This window comes from Cibotium barometz, chromosome 37 (assembly GCF_041138505.1).
Source record: "Cibotium barometz isolate CiBa-2024 chromosome 37, ASM4113850v1, whole genome shotgun sequence".
NCBI classification, from domain to species: Eukaryota; Viridiplantae; Streptophyta; class Polypodiopsida; order Cyatheales; family Cibotiaceae; genus Cibotium; species Cibotium barometz.
In genome coordinates this window covers 10,135,733-10,151,857 of record NC_141082.1, presented here as the reverse complement: position 1 = coordinate 10,151,857, position 16,125 = coordinate 10,135,733, and the positions used below count along the sequence as shown (strand labels likewise).

Sequence of the window (16,125 nt, the reverse complement as noted above, 5' to 3'; positions counted from 1 at the left end):
AATTTTTGTGTCTCTTGCTCTTTCCATGTTGGATCCATGGTCCTTTGAGCATGTTTGCCATCATCATGAAAACATCTCTAGACCTTTGCAATGACCCCTCCCTTGTGGAAGGATATATTTGAAACCTGCATTATAGAACATCATGGACCAGAGTTTCTTGAGCAGCTCTTGCATTGTCCCTTTCATTGGACAACCAATGGTGGCGTTGGATGCACCCAATGGCACATCACATTGTATCCAGTTCATAAAGCAATGCCAAAAGGTTTCTTAGAAATAGGCTTTCATGTAGTATCTTGCCTTAGCCACCTAGCTCGTGCTCTTGTAGAGATTTGTCCCAAAAGGTTCTCCTCCTCTTGGTGAACTCACAACAATTACTTCTTTATGCTTGTTCAAAACTGTAAATCTTATTTACCATGAACAAGTGCACCTTTTGCAAGCTTCACATAAATGCAGCAAACAGATCATCGAGCATGAGAGCAGGAATGCTAGTGGGAAAAAAAATATAACACCATAATTTAGGAAGACAAAATACCTCTGCACCACCATTACATTTCATTGAAAAATCATGACAGAAAGGACTTTGACACACATTTTAAGACCCGCGAGGAACAGCCCATAAAACACCTGGTGGGGTCCATCATAAGGGCTGGCAAAAACTTCTACAGAAAAACCACTCACCAAAGAGTCCTCAAGGTCTTAACCATCTGCTAATCCTAGCGTTTGAGTAGTACAAACATCTTTGTTACCTAATTCTATCATCCTATGCTTCAAGAAGCAAAGAATCTATTGTACACAGATCGTCTTGGATGCCTTACTCCAACAATGTAGCAAGACAATAAGTCTTAATCCAACAACGTAGCAACAAAAACAAACAACAGAAGGGAATGTGAAGTCAAGACTAAATCGTGGGCAAGGCAACCACCACATGCGTGCATCCCCCCTTCCTTCTCATGGCTAGGATGTAGACACAAGGTGTGCATGCCTGTGCGCCAATGGTAAAATAATTTGAGATTATTTTGAGTGATATGGTTTAGTCAACTGAAAACTTTAAGTTTCTGTTACCAAAGCGCTGTACTGCATTCTTACCAGCATAAATCAATGTACAGTAATTGAGAGACCTGATACTCTCTTACCTCTACAGTAAGAATCAATAGATAAGCGAGCATTGCAACGCAATTATCTGACACGATCTGCCCCAAGATGTCAGAGCATTCAAGAAGAATCCAACCACTGACACACTGAAATCGAACATGTACCCCAGTATATATAAGCGATAGTTGGTTCTAGAAAACAGATATCTGAGACTTTTTGCACATACAGCATATTTGCAAGAAGACTATCTGCTGCTACTAGACAGGTAAATGCGGTGGATGTTGCTGTTTGTCAGTTTCCTGCGACAGCTTGGACACTTCTTCTGCGTTTTAATAGCTCCAAGTATGCAAGACCTGCAGAAGATATGGCCACATACTGTCGAGGTTTCCTCTTTCATTGCATCCATACAAATGGCACAAGTCAACTGGATATCCTTGGACGGTTCTGGGGGCAGCTGTACAGCCTTCCGTTTCTGTCATAAGGAGAGAAGAAGGCCATCCATCTTCAGAAATAAGTAAAGCAGTGGCATAAGCAATAAAAAGACACTGTTAAAAACTTGAATGCCATAACTTGACATCTGAAACAAATTTCATTCCTATGCCTATATTTAAGTACACACACAACTGGTACCAAATACCCACTTCTGTTATGCCATCTTAAGCCTGCAATACAATTGGGACCAAGATCAACGCTGCTTCACAATGAAGATGGCAAACCCCATGCAAGAACACAGAAAAGAAAGTACATTATACTTGGCAGAGTCGCACCAAATTTGGTCATAACAAACAAAATTTCATTTCTATAATGGCCTCAAAACTCAGCCACCTCATTCAAAGCCAATGTTGCATCTAACATCGCTGTGACAAGCAATACTCTACACTAGGAATAAATACACCAATACCTTATTAAATGTGACTCCAGTGGGTGTAGACTGTAAAAGGACTTAGCAATACCTTGCACTTCTCGACGCAAGGTCAGTACCCGCGACTTCCTCAACTCACCTTCACGAGAAGGTGAACTTCAGTAAGTAAAACAGTAAACATAATCCCACAGCTCTTCATTCTTGGATTCATCAGTTTGAAGCCTACTTTGCTGTTGGTAGGGAGTAAGTCATAGAGAAGGTGGTGTTAGCTAGTTGTTACATTGAAGGGGAAGCCATCTCATGGGGGACTCACTGGGCCCAAGTCAATTCCAACTATGGAGTTGCTGACTACAAGTGGGACCAGTTTGTCATTGACCTCAAGAAGCGATTTCTACCGCCTCATTATCTTGAGCAAGTCGAAGACGAGTTTCAGGTTTTGCGCCAAAACGTGCTACCTGTCCTTCAATTTGTAAACAAAGTAACTCACCTGGCTTTACAATTGCAGAAGTCAGACACACACAAAAGAGGATAATTCCTCTACCGTTTGGACACACAAATCCAATCGGATGTGCGCATGTTCGAACCAGAAACTTTTGATCGGGGACTTCCACTTGCGCTAAGTGCCGAGATGAAGTAAAACAACGGCAAACCGAAGACCTCCCAACCCAGAGTAGCCAAGGCAGCCATCACTGCCTCTAGCAAGGGCCAAAACTAGACCCAATCAAGGTCTACCTCGGGATCCTCTGGCACCAAGAACTCGAACAATGGACCTCGCTTACTCCAGACCAAAAGACTCTAGCCGGCAAGACGAGTGGTGAGATTAGTCCTAAAGAGCAGGAACAATACGAGGAGGAGGAGCAATGTTTCTTTTGTCATACAAAAGGACGCACTTCTAGGGCTTGCCCTGAGAGGGCCCCTATTCAGACCACCACCCCTATTGGTGTTGGACTCACACACTCACACACAGAAACCTGCACATTAGGGTTAGGTACAGGAAGAAGAAGCTCACACAGAAATGAGAGAGAGAGAGAGAGAGAGAGAGAGAGCCAAAAGTGTGGTAGCCACAAAATGCAAGTCAACCCTTGCATGCCTATCACATCCATATAATATAGAAGTACAAAATATTATATGTAGAGTGTCCTTTCACACTTGATATCCAAGGGGAAAAACCACATGGAAAAAAGTGCCTTTGGTTAAGCCCTGTTCACACAGCACTACCATAAGTGAGCATATGCCTACAAATCCCCCCTGTAGTGAAAGTGTGAACATGTACAAGGTATCAGATCACTCCCTCTATGAGAGTAAGCCCAAAGCTTTGCGAAAAGCTTCAAACTTTTCTCGAGGTAAAGCCTTTGTGAATAGATCTGCAACATTATCTTGTGTAGGACAGTAAGATAAACTGATCTCCCCTCTATGTAACCTCTCTCTGACATAGTGATAATGAATCTCAATGTACTTGGTACATGCATGAAATACGGGATTTCGTGCCATGGCCATAACACTCTGGCTATCAGTGAGAACGGTGGTGGGTGTCTTCTAACACTTACGAAGATCAGCCAATAATCTCCTCAACCATACACAATCTACTGTAGCTGTGAAGACTTCCCTGTACTCAGCCTCACAAGTAGATGTCGCAACAGTGGGTTGCTTTTTGCTCAACCAAGATATGCATGAACTGCCAAGAAAAAAACAATTCCCACTGGTGGATTGCCTAGTATCATAATCACCAGTCCAATCTGAATCACTGTATGCATAAAGCTGCAAGCTGCCTCCCCCGGGATAGAACAAACCAAGATCCAGGGTATCCTGAAGACAACGAAAAATGTGTTTGACTGCTTGCCAATGCTTTGTGCCTGGGCTGTGCATGAATTTGCTCAACAAAGACACCCCAAAGGATATGTTTGGCCTCGTGTTACACAAGTAAAAGAGGCATCCCACTGCTTGGCTATAAATGCCGGCCTCAAAAGGCTCTCCAATATCATGCATAGTAAGCCGTACACCTAGTTCTACTGGAGTAGAAATTCGCTTACATTCATCCCTGTGAAACCTTTTTAGCAAACTTTTTATGTACTTAGTTTGCTGCATAACAATGCCATCATCTGTATGCATAAACTGTATGCCAAGATAGTAGTGTAAAGGCCCCAAATCTGATATATCAAATTCAGCTTTCAAATCAGCTTTGAAATCTGAAATTTGTGCTTTGCTAGTACCTGTAATGAGCATGTCATCTACATACAAGATGACTATGAGAATATCGGCACCGGTTTTCTTCACATACAATGTGCTTTCAGCTGGACTATTCAAATACCCTTGGCTGGTTAGATGAGCATGTATTATATAATACCAAGCTCTTGGAGCTTGCTTTAACCCATACAATGCTTTGTGTAACCTGCATACTTTATGTTCCTCACCAGGAACTACAAAACCAATGGGCTGAGCTGCAAACTGCCTCCCTTGGGATAGAACAAACCAAGATCCAGGGTACCCTGAAGACAACGAAAAATGCGTTTGACTGCTTGCCAATGCTTTGTGCCTGGGCTGTGCATGAATTTGCTCAACAGACACCCCAAAAGTCATGTCTAGCCGCGTATTACACAAGTGAGGCATCCCACTGCCTGGCTGTAAATGCCGGCCTCAAATGACTCTCCAATATCATGTATAGTAAGCCGTACACTTGGTTCTACTGAAGTAGAAATTCGCTTACATTCATCCATGTAAAACCTTTTTAGTAAACTTTTTATGTACTTAGTTTGCTACATAATAATGCCATCATCTGTATGCATAAACTGTATGCCGAGATACTAGTGTAAAGGCCCCAAATCTGACATATAAAATTCAGCTTTCAAATCAGCTTTGAAATCTGAAATTTGTGCTTTGCTAGTACCTATAATGAGCATGTCATCTACATACAAGATGACTATGAGAATATCGGCACCGGTTTTCCTTTGTGCTTTCAGTTGGACTATTCACATACCCTTGGCTGGTTAGATGAGCATGTATTTTATCATACCAAGCTCTTGGAGCTTGCTTTAACCCATACAATGCTTTGTGTAACCTACATACTTTATGTTCCTCACTAGGAACTACAAAACCAATGGGCTGATTTACATATTCTTCCTCTTGTAAATCCCCATTTAACAATGCAGTTTTGATGTCCAATTGATGCACTTTCCATCCTTTATGTGCAGCCAATGCAATCACTGATCTTATTGTAGTCAATCTCAAAGTAGGAGCAAAAGTCTCCTCATAATCTATTCCCTTTTTCTAGGAGTAGCCTTTAGCCACAAGTCTTGCTTTGTACTTGTCAATAGTACCATCAGACTTCCTTTTGACTTTGTACACCCACTTTGTTTCAATGACATGCTTGTCTTTCGGCAATTCCACAAGATCCCAAGTATTGTTCTTCATGATAGAAGAGATGTCATCTTGCATAGCTTGCACCCAATGCTCATTCTTATGTGCTTCTTCATAAGAAGAAGGCTCTTCTAAATCAAAGAGACCACCCATGGCTAACGCACACTCCTCATGATGCATATTCAATGCATGGCTGGAACTAGCCCTTGTTCTACCTGTGAGTGGAGCTGCAAGTTTGCTTGCTTGCAAAGTTTTCAACAACCATCTTGGCACCGACTTGGCTGTCTATGGCTGTTTGCTCCTCCCTTACAAGATCTTCCACTTCTTCCATAGAAGGGGGCTGCATGGCTTGTTGTTCCACATGTGGATTTTCTTGTGTAGGGGCTGGCTTATCTGAATCCCCCCTAATTGCAATGGGTAATAGTCCATCAAACATGTCATGTATGCCTGTATCATTACTTTTATACAAGCTGTACTGAATTTTCAGCAAATACCACATCTCTACTAACAAAAATCCTACGTGTTGTTGGATTATAAAGACGATATCCTTTGCTCTCATTGCTGTAGCCCACAAAAATGCATTTCATTGCTTTGTCATCTAGCTTTGTTCGGAGTTGTTGTGGCACATGTGCATATGCCAAACACCCACATGTACGCATATAATCCACTGTTGGCTTTCGGCTATACCAAGCCTCAAATGGTGTTATGGTTTTCAAAGCTTTTGTTGGACACCTGTTTAACACATGAGTTGCACACATTATAGCTTCCATCCAAAAATTGTGAGGCAGCTTTTGTGCTTTCACCATGCATCTTGCCATCTCCATGAGAGATCTATTTTTCCTCTCAGCTACACCATTATGTTGCGATGTATAAGACGCAGTACATTGGTGTTTGATGCCCTTTTGAAGCATATAATCCTTGAATGCATTTGACATGTATTCTCCACCTCTATCCGAGTGGAGTTTACATCCACACATATTTTCAGCCACACATCCATGTAAACACCTTTGCTTTCGCTTTCAAGGGGTAAACCCAAGCAAACCTGGAGTAGTCATCAATGAATGTGACGAAGTAAAGATGCCCCCCTACGGATGGTGTCCACATTGCACCACATACATCACTATGTATGAGCTGTAATTTACTTTCAGCTCTAACAGCTCCATCTTTGGGGAATGGTTTTCATTGCATCTTTCCCAAAATACACCCCTCACATACATGTCTTGTTGGAGACTCAAGAGGCGGCATATTATCAACCATATGATGCTTCTGCAAAAGCATCAAACTCTGAAAATTTAAATGCCCAAAACGAGCATGCCATAACTCTACATCATGCATAGCAGGAGTGTGGGCAGCCACTGTATTTGCATCATAAGTACGCTTGTCATAGCTGTCGAGCTGATACAAGCCTTTGTATGGTGTTCCAGAAGTGACTATTTCATAACACTTTGATAGGTCTTTTACCAAACACTTCCCATCTTTAAATTCAACCTTTAAACCTTGGTCATTTATGGCTGAGACGCAGAGCAGATTTTTCTTTATCCCTGGAACATACAATACATTTTTCATACATATATTGGCACCATTGGCTGCAATGAGTATGACATTGCCAATTTCCTTTATTGGATATGTGGTATGATCTGCACATGATACAGTGCGGCCATTTGAAGCATAAACCAAGTGCTGAAATACATCTTGGCATGAAGTGATCTGGCTCGAAGCACCACTATCAAAATACCATGATACATCCTGTCTGTCAGATGCAATGCAAGACATATCATTGTCTCAAGCACTTGGTGTGTCACTAGTGCATGTGATCAAAAAAGTGTACTCTTCCTAAATTACATTAGCTAATTGCTATGCTTTGTCATCAGAAGAGTCTGCTACTGCATTGCCTGCTTCTTTCCTTTTCTCTTTTGCAATCCGCTTTCTACATTCACTGATGTAGTGTCCAGGCTTATGGTAGTAGTGATATTTGCCCTTCTTTTTGGGCTTGTTTGCATCCCCTTTGTCAGACTTTTCACCACCTGAAGAGGGCTTTCCATGACCAGCCTTGCTAGACTGTTGTCCCCCATGCTTAAAGCTCTTTGCTTTACCCTTATCCTTGGCTGTAAATGCCTTGTCTCCACCATGGTTGCTAGACAAGTTTGCTCTTGTTTGCTCTTCCTACAAGAGTACACCCACCAGCTCTTCAAAAGTGACGGGATCACCACCTCCTCTCATAGAGAGGTTGAGAGAGGTGTGAAAGCCCAAGTAGGAAGGTGGTAAAGAATGAAGAGTGTTGGTGACCAGCTGTCTGTCTGGGATAACCTCATCAATGTTGAGCAATTGTTCCTGCAAATCTTTCACTTTGGTGAGATGATCTGCCATGCAGTCACCCTTATCCATAGAAAGAAGATCCAATTGCCTCTTCAAGTAGGCAACTCTAGCCTCGTTGTGTACCTGATACATTGATTCCAATGTATCCCATGCAAGCTTTGATGTCTTGCAAGAACAAGGTGCGGAATAATAGTCCTTTTCACTGAAAGGGCTATCAATGACATGGCATGTGCATCCCTAGAGTCTCATCTCTTCTACTCTTGTGTGGGAGCAAGTTCTACCTCAAGAGCTCTTTGAGGCGTTGCTAGTTGTATGGTAAGTGGGCGTGTGTCATCACCACACACGATGCCCCAAAGTCCTTTGGCTACCAGCAAATTACGGATCATGAAACTCCAGAGGGAGTAGTTAGATCCATCTAACTTGTCCTCCTGGGTGAGCACACCAAATACATCTGTAGCATTTTGAGCCATGTCAACAAAATATACTTGCAAGCAAACCAAGCACCAATGTGCACTGCCAGGCAACCGAATGTCCTGTGTAAATTTTTGCCTGCAAACTGAAGCAAGTGTAAACCTGCACCAAATTGTCCAATTACACACAATGTGTATACATATGCAACAAACCACAGCTGTAATGCCCAATCACATGCTCCAATCTGAAAAGCCCCAATTTTTATGCACTGCAATTGCTTCAATGTGTAGTTAATTGCCTAATTTTGACAGAAGCCCCAAATTTCTGCAACTGAAAGAGACTCAATTTGCTAATTTTGACCTCAATTTCGAAAACCCCCAAATTCCAACCCAAACAGCATGTATGGCACCACCTACAATTTTCATGGAAAAGGAGAATTTTGGCAAACCCCTAAAAATTGTTGAACTTGCCTTGCCCTGAAATGGCTGCAAATTTATTTTTATTTTTTTATTTATGGATTCAACACATAATAATAAAATTCTGAAGCAAACCTGCAGGCGGGGGGCAGCACGTATGGTACAGGTACGAAGACCTTATCCGTATGAGGTACGGTACGTATGGAGTGGTACGGAAAGTACTGAAGATACTCATCGGATGAGTACGGGTACGAAATGCAACTAAGCACTAGAGTGTGTTGAGAGAGAATGCAAGAGAGAGAAATACAAGAGAATTTTGGCAAACCCGACCTGGAAAATTATTTGATAAATTTGGAACTAAGTTTAACTTTTCCGGTGCATTCTACCTATCACAAAACTCCTTATAGCTTCTATTTTTCTACTGTTCATGTGTGGCATGTGGAGCCTGACATGACAGTATGGCTGGTGTAGCCTGCCATGGTGTGTCTGTGTGGCATATGGAGCCTAACATGACAGTACATGTATGGCTGGTGTAGCCTAACATGATAGTACATGTGTGGCTTGTGGAGCCTGACATGGTGTACATGTATGGCCCATGGAGCCTGACATGATGAAATTCTCTGGGACTAGCTATCTTGGAGATCTTTTGTATTTATGTTCTGGGAAGGTTCCGGAAGAATCATGAGCCCTAGACATTTTATCAGATACAACTGAGCAGATGGGTGTTTCTTGCAATATAAATGCACTCATGTGTGTGCATGACTTTGATTTTATCTTTGGATGACTTGTCTTGTTTGCTTGGACAATGCCTCAGATTTCTGCCTATGTTGTCCATGGAGCCGGGGATGCCTCGGCACCCTGTGGACATGTATGTGCACACGTGTTTGGGACTGACAAGTGGTCTACATGTGTTTTGTAAGTAGTAAGTATTCCCAAAAACTCAATTTATAGCTTTATGAGTTCACATGCTAATAATTATTGGTGCAGGTTCAAACTCACTTATAAGTGACCAGACAACTTATAAGTGAGTACACATTGAGCAGGACTTATTTCATACACGTGGTGGCCAAAAGTTGGGCACTGGACATTATTTGGGCCTCCTTCAAGTAGGCGCCCCCTTCTCGACCTAAAAAGCACACGTGGGAGCTACAATTGGCAAAGGAGCTCTAATCTTGAGTAAGACTCCAGTTTTATGTGAGGCGCCTGCTTTTCTTGGTGCATGGGAGCTGGTCGACTGCTTCTCCAGGCTGTTTACAGCCTTCTATCACAACAAAAACCTAACAAGTGCATGGGAGGTGCTGGCCGACCCCTTCTACATGTTCTCCACTGCTGGCCGGCTGATTTACAACTTGAACAGAGGCTGGACAGACCATAAAAACAGCGAAATAGGGCTGGTCGAGGGCATCTGGACAGTTTTCCTTCTGAGCGGGGACTTGCAGGCTTGTGTACAGCTGCTGGTCAATTTCTTTTGAGGCTACAGAGGGCTGGTTGACTACTGAAAACAGCCTTTGAGGGCTCGTCGACTTGCTCTATGAGCCAAACAGGAAAAAGACGATGATGTTGAGTTGTCCCGGGCGAATGTGGGAGTGCTATGGGCTGTCCATAGTTGTCCTGCATGTGCTTGATGCCAGGAACGCTCACTTGTGCTAAGAATTGTCAGCAAATTCAGTTTATGTTATGTTTTCTTGTTTTCATATTGTATTGGAAGAAACAGGTGCAGCCAGTGGTGAACCCTGGGCACCCGCAAAGTTGTATTGGAAGTAGACTCCTTTTTGGTAATCTAACCATAAAAGCCGCCGCGGGGGGGGGGGGGGTGGGGGGGGGTCAGCCCATCTTATGGCCCCTAGTGTGGTGTACTGTGCAAATTTGTCATCTCTTTTTGTCTGGCATGCTCGTATGTATTTTCAGTTTTCATGATTGATAAGATTTTCCGTGTATAGTTGCCCTTCTGTTTACATTGGTATCAAAGCTTGGCTTTCTAGGCAGTTGTGCCTAATATGATGTTGGATATGGCTGTAAGGAGTCATTATCCGTGAGAGAAGGTTCGGATTCTTAGATAGCCCTCGTCTTATTGTCGCGCCTCGAAAGAGGTTACCTTTGGTTTAACCGGCAGTGAGCATGTGGAAAGACTTCGTGGCCCTCCTGTCTGTGTAGGGACACTGTTGCACCCTCACAGTCTATTCGGTATCATACTTGGGAAACTGGTAGAGAGCGATTCCGGGGCACGGAAAATTCTTTTCTTTCTGAAAAGCTGGAAGATACATTATGGCCAGCGAGTCTGATCATTCTGTAGAAGACTCTTATCACCCGTACTCGCTGCATTCGGGATGAAGACAGAGACAAGGATCATGTTGGGGCTTTAGCTGATAACGATCCACAGTTGTCTGCCAAGGCTGAGGATCAACAGGATATTGATGCCTTGATGAATGAGCTTGAAGAGCTCCGTGCTTTGCAAAGAGATCCTAATGTACAGAGGGTCATAGAATCAAAGCCTCATGTCAAGGCTGATGTGGTCACTTTTGATGCAATTGCCCAATAGATGGAAATCAACAAACCTCGAGAGTTGGTTGTTGCTTATTTAAAAAGTCACGGCAATGTTGTTTCCGATGATGAGGGCAAGTGGATCTTCACACGGCAGCTTCGCAGGCTATTCTATGAAGGGAACTCCGATGATGTTGTGAAAGGGCATGCAGCCCGCACCAGTGATGTGAGAGGGCATGCAGCCCGAGCAACTGATGTAAGTGGGCATGCAGCCCGAGCAGGTGTTTTGAGGGGGCTTGCAGCCCATGCAACAGATATGAGGGGGCATGCAGCCCGAGGAGATGATGTACATCGACATGCAGCTCGTGGGGATGATGAGGGGTTTTCAGCCCATTTGAGAGATGCAAAAGATCTTCATGCATTGTCGGTGGTGTCTCCACCTTCTAGGTATGTACCTGCTCCTAAAGTTTCATCCAGAGTGGAAGGTGTTACACGGGAAATCAGCCCTAGACCTGGGCATCGTCGCCATCGTAGGCATGACAAGGAGGATGATGTATTAGAGCATGGATGCTCGTCACAGCAAAAAGGCCAAAGAGTTCAAGTCAGGAGACAAGGACATCAAATTCGAGAGCTATAATGGAAAGTTGGATACTACAAAGGCACTTGCTTTCATAAGGCAATTTGAAATAGCCTTTTGCACCGAGGAATTTACCGAGAAATCTATGCTCAGGCATGTGGGTATGCATCTTAAAGAAACTGCAAGTGATTGGTGGATGGCAAAGCTTTTGGATAGGACAGTTGTCCGTACATGGAGTGCTTTCAAAGAGCAATTTTATGATCAGTTCCTCCCTCCTCACTTTGAGGAGGAATGGGATTGGCTAACACAGGATGAAGGCGAATCCGTTTCCTCTTATGTTTCAAAGTTTTGGCGGATTCTTCTCAAAGTCACACCTTTCATGACGATCAGTGAGGACGAGAAGAAAAGAAAGTTTGAGTCAGGGCTGCAACGAATCATTCAAAAGAGCCTTGCAGTGTACCCCCACAACACCTTACAGGAGCTCATATACTCAACAACTATTTCTGAGGAGTTGCATGGTAATGGAACGTCAAAAAGACAAGAATTCAGCTCATACAAGGAATAAAATTTAGAGCTAGAAATAAGCAGAAAAAGGGTGGACAGCCACCTAAGTTTATGCCTCACGAGTCCAAGGATGCAAAAGGGAGCTCAAAAAAAAAGCCGAGGGGTAAAAAGGATGATCCTAAGCTATCCAGACAACATATCTTTGATTGCATAAGAGGGGAAAAGTGCTTCACATGTGGGAGCAAAGATCACATGAAAGCTCAATGCCCCCAGAATCTCAAAAAGAATCATGCGCAGGATACCAAACCGAGTGTGAATGTTATACCCGATGTTTAGGGTAACACTGCACATGAACCAAAGAGCAAAATATCATGCAAAGCTTGGGGCAAGTTAAAGGACCAAACAGCTTTATTCCTTTTTGATAATGCCTCAACAAATAAATTCATATCCATACAGATGGCTGCTGCTCTTGGGTTAAAGCCCAAGGAATTGAACATGGACTTTCATGCAGATGCTACCTTCGAGGACAAGGATCATGAAGACTTCCTCGTGGCACCACTTACAGGATGTGATGTGATACTTGGGATGCCTTGGCGTTATCGTTTGGATCCCAAGATTTTGCACAAACAAAAGAAAATTATGTTTACTCATAGGGGTAGGAAAGTTTGTATTGATGCGGGTACTACTGGGAGTACCACACCCGTTGTAAGCCATATATCTATTTCAAAGGCAATAAAGAAATCAGCTTTTTCTTACTTGGTCTTTGTACGTGATAATGTTGAGCATGATGCTGTAACTCCCGTAGATCAAGATAAGATTGATTTCTTAAGTGAATATGCTGATTGTTTTGTTGATTCACTACCAGGACAGTTACCCCTAGAGAGGCCAGAGAATCATTGTATTGACATAATCCCTGGGAGCTCTCCTCCTAACCGACCTCCTTATAGGGTGAGTGCTGCCCAACAGGCGGAAATCATGACTCAAGTAAATGATTTACTTGAGAAGGGGTTGATAAGGCCAAGTTCTTCGCCTTATTGTTCTCCAGTTTTACTTGTGCAGAAAAAGGATGGGACATACAAAATGTGTGTTGATTATAGGACCCTTAACAAGATTACTATCAAGAATAGGCTTCCGATTCCTCGAATTGATAATATTCTTGATAAACTTGAGGGAGTTGCTTGTTTTAGTCGCATTGATCTTAAGAGTGGCTACCATCACATTCGAGTGGTACCTCAAGACGTGCACAAAACGGCTTTTCGAACATCATTTGGATTATATGAGTATTCGGTTGTCATTTAGACTTACGAATGCTCCTGCCACTTCAATAGAATGATGGATAGAATTTTTAGACCTCATCCCAAGTTCACAGGAACTTTCTTTGATGATATTATTATTTTTTCAAAGAGTGAGGCTGAACATAAGGAACATCTTGCCATTGCTTTCGAAGAGCTAAGGAAACATAAGCTTTTCATCAATGGGAAGAAGATTGACTTCTTCTTGTCACAAATTCACATATTGTTTCAAAGGATGGAATACGCATGGATCCCGCAAAGATTCAAGCAATCAAGGATTGGCCAGAACTGCAAAATGTGTATCAAGTTAGGAGCCTTATTGGTTTATGCTCTTATTATCGTCGATTTATTCGACACTGTGCTTTCTTAGGTTCACCATTACATGATCTAACGAAGAAGAAAGTAGCATTCCGTTGGTCAGAACCCAAAAAGACAGCTTTTCAGAAGTTGAAGGATGCAATCATATCAAGGCCAGTTCTTATTATTCCAGATTTGCATAGACCTTCTGTGGTCAAGTGTGATGCATGTGGAGATTGTTTGGGGACTGTTTTGAACCAAGAGGGACATGCAGTGGCTTTTGAAAGCCGCCACCTGCAACATGCAAAATTGTATTTGCAGGTTTATGAGAAAGAGTTGTTGACCATTATTCATGCCCTTCAAACATGGAAGCATTATCTTTTGGGGGCTGAATTTATGGTAAAACAAATCACCAAAGTTTGCAGCACTTTCTTACACAACCTAAAATCTCGGAAAAGCATCTAAGGTGGGCAACCTTCTTGTCCATGTTCCATTTTCAGATTTTGCATACCCCAGGCAAGAAGAATTTGGTGGTGGATGCTTTATCACGCAAGCCACAAGTACATGCCGTAACTACCGCCTACCATCAGGACTTATCAGGGACGCGAGATATGTATGCTTTGGACACAAATTTTTAGCTTACTTGGGTTGATTTGAATCATGGTACTGTTGTCCCATCTTATTCGATTAGAGATGGGTTTCTGATGATGCAGAATCGTATTTGTGTAGTGCGTGAATTACGCCAAAAGGTTATGGAAGAGTGTCATGCTCCACCATATGCTGGTCATCCTGGTATTCTGGCTACTACACAAGCTTTGGAAAGATATTTCTTTTGGCCAGCTCTACGCAGGGATATTGAAGCTTATGTGCGAGAGTGCATAGTGTGTCAAAAAGCCAAGTTTGACAGACACGACACCTAGTTTGCTTCAGCCCTTGCCCATTCCACAGGAACCATAGGAAAGCATTGCTATGGATTTCATTATGGATCTGCCAAAATCGGCACATGGAAATGATGCCATATGGACTATTATAGATCATTTTAGCAAACAGGCACACTTTATTCCTGTGAGGAAAACAATCAAGCCAGAGCACATGGCAAAGTTGTTCTTAGCTCAGATTTTCAAACATCATGGCATACCCAAGTCTTTTGCAGGGGATAGAGATCCTCGGACTACCGGTTTATTTTGGCGGGCATTGTTTGATAATATGGGTACAAAGTTGAGTTTTTCATCAGCCTATCATCCTCAAACGAATGGTCAAAGTGAAATTGCAAATTCAGCTGTGCTTGACGTGCTCAAGTGTTATGTATCTGAGCAGAAGTCAGATTGGGAAAAGTATTTGCCATTGGTTGAGTTTGCATACAATAACACAGTGCATTCTTCAACTAATAAGGCTCCATTTGAGATGGTCTATGGCAAGGTGGTGCTTCCACCTATCTTACGAACAAAAGATGAAATCTTTGCAACAGATAAGTATGTCCGTGATTTGGATACTACGTTTGCACAGGTTCGGACAGCCATAGAAAGATCTCAAGCTAAACAGAAAAAGGCAGCTGACAAACACACGCAAGGGGTGGTTTTTAAGGAAGGTGATTAGGTATTACTTAAGTTTGAGAAAGTACGTCTTTGAAAGCGACCAGGTAAGGAAGGCCGGTTACCTAAGCTTTCAAACAGGTATTACGGGCCACTCCAAATTTTGCAGAAAATAAATGAAGTGGCATATAGATTGGTATTGCTCGATCACTGGAAAATACACAATGCCTTTCATGTCAGTTTGCTGAGGCCTTATGTGGGACCACCTCCTATGAAACCAATTTTGGAAGATCCACCAGAAGTGGATGAACTTAAGGAGGTACTGCAACCTAAGCAAATAGTTTTTCATAAAGAGTGCAAGCATGCAGGTGGCAAGCTAGTGCGCAGGTATCTTGTGAAGTTTAAAAACTATTCGGCTATGGATGCAAAATGGATGGACGAGGATTATTTTGCAGATTATCCGGAACTTCTAAAGGCCTACTTGGAAGCTTTTCAGTTGTGGTCAACTGCTTAGAAGCCGGGGGAATGTCACAAAATTCCTATAACTGTACTCGTGTGTGCATGACCTTGATTTTATCTTTGGATGACTTGTCTTGTTTGCCTGGACAATGCTTGAGATTTCTGCCTATGTTGTCCATGGGGCCAGGGACACCTCGGCACCCTGTGGATGTGTATGTGCACACCTATTTGGGACTGACATGTGGTCTACATGTGTTTTGCAGGTGGTAAGTATTCCCAAAAACTCAATTTACAGCTTTATGAGTTCACATGCTAATAATTATTGGTGCAGGTTCACACTCACTTATAAGTGACCAGACAAGTATACATTGAGCAAGACTTATTTAATACACGTGGCAGCCAAAAGCTGGGCACTGGACATTATTTGGGCCTCCTTCAAGTAGGCGCCCCCTTCTGGACCTAAAAAGCACACGTGGGAGCTAAAACTGGCGGAGGAGCTCTAATCTTGAGTAAGACTCCAGTTTTATGTGAG

General features: G+C 42.8%; 1 protein-coding gene across 1 annotated transcript in view; it reads right to left on the bottom strand.

The window, feature by feature from the left end:
• Positions 1-836: 836 nt before the first annotated feature.
• The window catches only part of LOC147616926 (uncharacterized), an 80,900-nt gene continuing 65,611 nt past the window's right edge, over positions 837-16,125 (bottom strand). The window contains exon 4 of the mRNA XM_086776568.1: positions 837-1,564. Within this exon, the coding sequence (XP_086632694.1) occupies positions 1,337-1,564 (228 nt within the window). The 3' untranslated portion in view covers positions 837-1,336. The remainder of the gene's footprint in view (positions 1,565-16,125) is intronic.